The sequence below is a fragment of the Oreochromis aureus genome, linkage group 19 (assembly GCF_013358895.1).
Source record: "Oreochromis aureus strain Israel breed Guangdong linkage group 19, ZZ_aureus, whole genome shotgun sequence".
NCBI lineage: Eukaryota > Metazoa > Chordata > Actinopteri > Cichliformes > Cichlidae > Oreochromis > Oreochromis aureus.
The window spans coordinates 22,645,036-22,652,037 of NC_052960.1; the positions used below are offsets into that span (position 1 = coordinate 22,645,036).

At 41.4% G+C, this 7,002-nt stretch overlaps 1 protein-coding gene across 1 annotated transcript; it reads right to left on the bottom strand.

Annotated features, from left to right (window-relative positions):
• Nucleotides 1–721: 721 nt before the first annotated feature.
• si:ch211-67f13.7 (uncharacterized protein LOC565426 homolog) lies at nucleotides 722–3,739 on the bottom strand. The gene is made up of 8 exons (XM_031742325.2): nucleotides 3,192–3,739; nucleotides 2,998–3,110; nucleotides 2,806–2,912; nucleotides 2,543–2,717; nucleotides 2,251–2,365; nucleotides 2,097–2,176; nucleotides 1,922–2,010; nucleotides 722–1,436 (listed from the first exon to the last, which is right to left on the bottom strand). The coding sequence occupies exons 1-8, from the start codon at nucleotides 3,657–3,659 to the stop codon at nucleotides 805–807; spliced, it is 1,779 nt and encodes a 592-aa protein (XP_031598185.2). The 5' UTR covers nucleotides 3,660–3,739; the 3' UTR covers nucleotides 722–804.
• Nucleotides 3,740–7,002: the final 3,263 nt, after the last annotated feature.

The following is a 7,002-nucleotide window of genomic DNA, read 5'->3' on the forward strand; positions in this document are numbered from 1 at the left end:
GAACAAAAGGATACGTCATTTAAAGGAATTGAAAATTTAACTACAGTAGGCTGAATTCAAAGAAATGCTTAAAATCACAGTGAAAATGATGCAGCAGGCTGGTCCATTTTGCCAAAATTTCATTGCAGCAACTCATAATGGACACTTGGTTTGTATGCGCGTCATCACCGATGGACCCACTGTTTCAGTCAGGGTACTGTTGCCTAGCCTGTAGAGGTGCAGCTAATGGTACTGCTGATTGGCTAAGGACCTATGGCATCACTGTGCTGGGAGACACAGCAAACCTGGCAATAGCACATCAATATGTGCTATCCTGGAGGAGTTGGACATCCTGTGCAGCCTCTATAGGACCCAGGTATTTCCTCATGGTACCAGTAGTGACACAGAGCCTAGTCACACACAAAACTAGTGAAACAAGAAGACAATAAAGAGGAGGGGGAAAAAAAAAAAAATGTCAGTGGCCTCCACATGTAAAACTACCCCCATTTTGGAGTTTGTCTCATTGTTGCCCCTCTAGTTAACCTGCTATTAATTTCAAAGCAGCTGAGCCTCTCTGCTACTCAGTTAACTTCAGTATCCCAGAACGTTAACTGACCTGATGCTGTACTCTAAGAAGTGCTCCTTTCATTTTTCAGTGCAGTGTACATTCATAGAATGGAAACTGTTTTTAAATGAAACAAAGTTTGTTGCGTGAAGTCATGAATCACAAAAGTCAGGCGATTTCATTTTCACATTTTATTGAAATGAGTCAGACTATGCAGCACTGCAGTCTTAAGGCGGTATACTTGATTCATTGATCAAACACTACCTCCAAAAAAAATACCACGTCATCTCCTCGCCATCTTCTGCATCAGCTAGCCTGCTGTCGTTCTTCCACTGCACCTCGTGTGACATCATCAACCCCTTCTCCTCAACCTCCACCTCCTTTCCTCCATGTGTCCCGTTTCCTCCCTCATCTCTAGAATCAGGTGGCTGTACATCAATCTCCGGCAGTGGCGAATGCTCCAGCTGCACCCTGTGACTAATCATTTCACTTTCCTTCTGATTCAGATCAATCGCTTGCTCTACGTCATTAACTTCATTTTCACTTCTCTCATCTGAATCCTCTTTTTCATACGGTGACCCCTCCTCCCTCAACTTATCTAAATGCTTCACCTCAGATTCATTCCACTTGCCCTTTAAGACCCTCTCCCCAAAACCAAACTCATCTAAATCAAGTCCTGTCATCGCTCCAAATGCAGTTCCACTTTCTTCTTCACCATCATTATACTTTACTGCTTTCCCCAAAATCTTGTCACGGCGGTGCTTCTCATCACTGTAACGATTTGTGGTCCTCTGTTTTCTTATGCTGTCCTGAGGGAGGCTGAGTGGTAGAAACTGGTCCTTTACTGTGTACGACTGATCCGACACCAGCAATGACCCACTGCTGGCAGAACCTTAAAATAAAAGACAAAAAACAAACTCATTTTAATTTCTTAACTGACTAACAGATTTGATGTTCATGTACAATTTGATGTTTTAAATGTTTCTATAACTGTATATTCCATAATTGAATACACAGTTAACTCCATACATTTATTTGGACAATGACACATTTGTAATTTTACCTTGTTACACCATCATAGTGGGGTTTTAAATACATGTATATATAAAAAAAATTTAATTGTACACTTTCAGATTTAATTTTAATCGTTTAACAAAAGTATTGTATCAGCTGGTTAGGAATTAAAGCTTTTTTTTTTTTTTTAATACATAGTCCCCATCCATTTGAGAGACTCCAAGGTAATTGGACATTTTTTTGACAAGCTTTTTTGTTCCCAGGTAGGGTTGGTTCCTTCCTTATTCCATTATTAATTATGAATTAATGTAACAAAACTAAATAAATTTATTTAATTTATAAAATAATGAGATTGTTACAGACCTTTCATTATAGCCCTCCGGGGCTTAGGAGTCACACACCGGGACTCGCAACATTCACATATGGAGTCATCACCAGTAAGCGCCCTCCACCTGTTATAGCATATGTATTAACAGTCCCCCTGGAAACAGCTGGGAAATCTACAGTTCTGTTGATATAGCATCCTATTAATCCTCACCTGTTGCCCCTGTACGTGCAGGATTTGTACACAGGACTTGGATCCTCTGATGTGACAAATAACCTGCAGTGAATACTGACCTAAAACAGAAACGGGATTATGCCGCAGTGCTTAGCTGTGTTAACTGAGAGAATCATAGATGTTCTACTCTCACCTCAGTGTTTGGATCAGCAGTAAACTGAAAAGCCAGCATGGAAAGTCTCACGGTCCTGTCTGTCCGGGAAACAAACTCAGAGGCCCCCAGGTCTCCCTTGCTGTCCAGCATACAGCTGCAAATATCAATGACAACAATATGGAGTAAAAACCCAAGAATTTAAATATGTAGCTTTTTACAGTTAAGGGGACTTTTTAAAATCCTGCTTTATTTATGAATCTCACATTCGTCACAGATTCACTCTTTTGCTCCACATCCAGTTTGATCAGGTCACTCTATCCACACTACATACCCAAAGTTGTCTATGATGGAGTATTTCGGGGACGATTTAGAGCCATTAGATGGAGCTGCATAGCAGCTACTTATGTAGAGTTTTCCTCCGGCAGGTAGATGAGGAGCAGAAACCTGGATATGAACCTTTTGCCCAAGCTGGTAGACCCGAGTGGTGACCGGTCTACTCCATGAATCTACAAAACAGTTGAATGTGAAACACAAGTAACCAGCTGTTTAGCATCTGCCAAAGTCTGTTCTACTGCATAATGCAGACACCCATACCATCCATCAGGGTAATCTGGTAGTCCGTGCGACGACTTTTCAGCCTTTTACGGAAAACAACTGTTTCCCATGTTGGTTGGACAGCCAGTTGGTGCACATGATGGTTCCTGTGGAGGGCAGAAGATTTGGAAGCTTTCAACACTAACCCAGTGTTCAGACACCTTCTGCGTAAAGCAAACCAACATGCCTAACCTTGGGTAGCGGCATTCAATATCTACATCCACCCGGTGCGCTCTGCTTGGGAATCGTTTTGGCGACGGCTCATAATGGAGCACGAATTTATAAACCAGATATCCGTGGGGCATCTGTCGGGAAAGGTCAGAAAGTGTGAATGCAAGATGAAAGATGCAGCGAGAGGGAGGGAGGGAGCAACACCCACAGCTTACCTCACGCACGCCATCACAGGCGGTCAGGGGATACGAGAAAAGAAGGTCGCCGTATGGTCTAAGAAGCCCGTTGCTTTTACAGCTGCTTCCTAACAGCAGTTCCTCTGCTTCTGCGCCCAGACCGTAGAAAGCTGGTTTGATCCTGACGACAAAGTCAGATGTGGAGCAGGTTACAGAGACGTCCGGGAGGTAAGCAAAGTCTGACTGGATCTTTAGCTCGGGTTTCCCTGGTCGTATGGGTCCAAGTGTCACAGGTGCTGAAGCGGAATAGGACCCTCGGTAACCCCGCTGAGGCTCTGGAGGTGTGCCGGCAGGTAGCCTCCGGTTGGATTCTCTGTATTTAGCTAATGGAAGTTTGAAAACCACTTTCCTTCTCGTAAGCGGAGATTCATACGTGTCCACCGCAGAGCTTAGAAGGCCAAGTGATAAAACGCTCCACAAAATAATGGAATACCACTTTGTTTTCATCGCAACAGACGGACAGCTGTCCACCACTCCTTCTCTTTTAATGCGCGCGTAAAAACGTCCCCGTCACGGCTGAAAGCAATTAGAGGCGATGAACCAGCACCCTGCAGGGAGAGAGCCAGAAAAAAAACAAATGACAGCCTCAACATCGCATTTAATCTGTTATTAGACTCAATTGGCTTCTCTCAAAATGTAAAAGAACCCACCCACCACTTTAATCACACTCTAGATCTTGTTTTAACGTATGGCATAGAAACTGAACATTTAACAGTGTTTCCTGAAAACCCTCTGCTGTCTGATCATTTCCTGATAACATTTACATTTACAATAATTGATTACACAGCAGTGGAGAGTAGACTTTATCAAAGTAGATGTCTTTCTGAAAGTGCTGTAACTAAGTTTAAGAATATAATCCACCCACTGTTATCATCTTCAATGCCCTGTACCAACATAGAGCAGAGCAGCTATCTGAACGCTACTCCAACAGAGGTCGATTATCTTGTTAATAATTTTACCTTCTCACTACATACGACTCTGGATACTGTAGCTCCTGTGAAAACTAAGGCCTCAAATCCAAAGTCCCTGACTCCGTGGTATAATTCTCAAACACGTAGCCTAAAGCAGATAACTCGTAAGCTGGAGAGGAAATGGCGTGTCACAAATTTAGAGGATCATCATTTAGCCTGGAGAACTAGTTTGCTGCTTTATAAGAAAGCCCTCCGCAAAGCCAGAACATCTTACTATTCGTCACTGATTGAAGAAAAATAAGAACAACCCCAGGTTTCTCTTCAGCACTGTAGCCAGGCTGACAAAAAGTCAGAGCTCTACTGAGCCAACCATCCCTTTAACGTTAACTAGTAATGACTTCATGAACTTCTTCACAAATAAAATTTTTATCATTAGAGAAAAATTACCAATAATCATCCCACAGATGTAATATTATCTACAGCTACTTTTAGTACCATCGATGTTAAGTTAGACTCTTTTTCTCCAATTGATCTTTCTGAGTTAACTTCAATAATTAATTCCTCCAAACCATCAACGTGTCTTTTAGACCCCATTCCTACAAAACTGCTCAAAGAAGTTCTGCCATTAATTAATGCTTCAATCTTAAATATGATCAACCTATCTCTAATAATCAGCTATGTACCACAGGCCTTCAAGGTGGCTGTAGTTAAACCTTTACTCAAAAAGCCATCTCTAGACCCAGCTGTCTTAGCTAATTATAGGCCAATCTCCAACCTTCCTTTCATATCAAAAATCCTTGAAAGAGTAGTTGTCAAACAGCTAACTGATCATCTGCAGAGGAATGGCTTATTTGAAGCGTTTCAGTCAGGTTTCAGAGCTCATCACAGCACAGAAACAGCTTTAGTGAAGGTTACAAATGATCTTCTTATGGCCTCTGACAGTGGACTCATCTCTGTGCTTGTCCTGCTAGACCTCAGTGCTGCATTCGATACTGTTGACCATAATATCCTATTAGAGCGATTAGAACATGCTGTAGGTATTACAGGTACTGCACTGCAGTGGTTTGTATCATATCTATCTAATAGACTCCAATTTGTACATGTAAATGGAGAGTCCTCTTCACACACTAAGGTCAATTATGGTGTTCCACAGGGTTCAGTGCTAGGACCAATTCTATTTACATTATACATGCTTCCCTTAGGCAGCATCATCAGAAGACATAGCATACATTTTCACTGCTATGCAGATGACACGCAGCTCTATCTATCCATGAAGCCAGGTATCACAGACCAATTAGTTAAACTGCAGGAATGTCTTAAAGACATAAAGACCTGGATGGCCGCTAACTTTCTGCTTCTTAATTCAGATAAAACTGAGGTTATTGTACTCGGCCCTGAAAATCTTAGAAATATGGTATCTAAGCAGATTCTTACTCTGGATGGCATTACCTTGGCCTCCAGTAACACTGTGAGGAACCTTGAGTCATTTTTGACCAGGACATGTCCTTCAACGCACATATTAAACAAATATGTAAGACTGCTTTCTTCCATTTGCGCAACATCTCTAAAATTAGAAATATCCTGTCTCAGAGTGATGCTGAAAAACTAGTTCATGCATTTATTACTTCTAGGCTGGACTACTGTAATTCTTTATTATCAGAATGTCCTAAAAACTCACTGAAAAGTCTTCAGCTAATCCAAAATGCTGCAGCAAGGGTACTGACAGGGACTAGAAAGAGAGCATATTTCTCCTGTTTTGGCTTCCTTCATTGGCTTCCTGTTAAATCCAGAATTGAATTCAAAATCCTGCTCCTCACATACAAGGTCTTAAATAATCAGGCCCCATCTTATCTTAATGACCTTGTAGTACCATATGACCCCATTAGAGCACTTCGCTCTCACACTGCAGGCCTACTTGTTGTTCCTAGAGTATTTAAAAGTAGAATGGGAGGGAGAGCCTTCAGTTTTCAGGCCCCTCTTCTGTGGAACCAACTTCCAGTTTGGATTCGGGAGACAGACACTATCTCTACTTTCAAGATTAGGCTTAAAACTTTCCTTTTTGCTAAAGCATATAGTTAGGGCTGGACCAGGTGACCCTGAATCCTCCCTTAGTTATGCTGCAATAGACGTAGGCTGCCGGGGATTCCCATGATGCATTGAGTTTTTCCCTTCCAGTCACCTTTCTCACTCACTATGTGCTAATAGACCTCTCTGCATCGAATCATATCTGTTATTAATCTCTGTCTCTCTTCCACAGCATGTCTTTTATCCTGTCTTCCTTCTCTCTCCCCAGCCCGTTGCCGCAGATGGCCCCGCCCCTCCCTGAGCCTGGTTCTGCCGGAGGTTTCTTCCTGTTAAAAGGGAGTTTTTCCTTCCCACTGTCGCCAAAGTGCTTGCTCATAGGGGGTCATATGATTGTTGGGTTTTTCTCTGTATTTATTATTGTGCTATCTACTGTACAATATAAAGCGCCTTGAGGCGACTTTTGTTGTGATTTGGCGCTATATAAATAAAATTGAATTGAATTGAATTGAATAGAATAGAACTATATTAGGTCGATTTAAGCCCCTAAAAGAAATCAGTGGTAGTTTTACTGATTTTTACTCATATTTCTTATGTAAAAAAAAAGAAAAGTTAATCATTAAAAAAAAGAGCGATTGACTCAAACTAACCTCAAGGTAAAAAAAAAAAGTGTGAAATTTATGGTGTTTTTTTTTAGAAAATCCCCCCCCAAACAAATGAATTAATAAATGACTCTCTCACTGAAGGAAGTTGTTTTATACCAACTTACACTACCTTAATGTTAATGCATGGCTTACATCTAACTGGTTTAATGTATAACAAAGTGTTATAAGGATGCTTCAAAGAAACCAAAACTG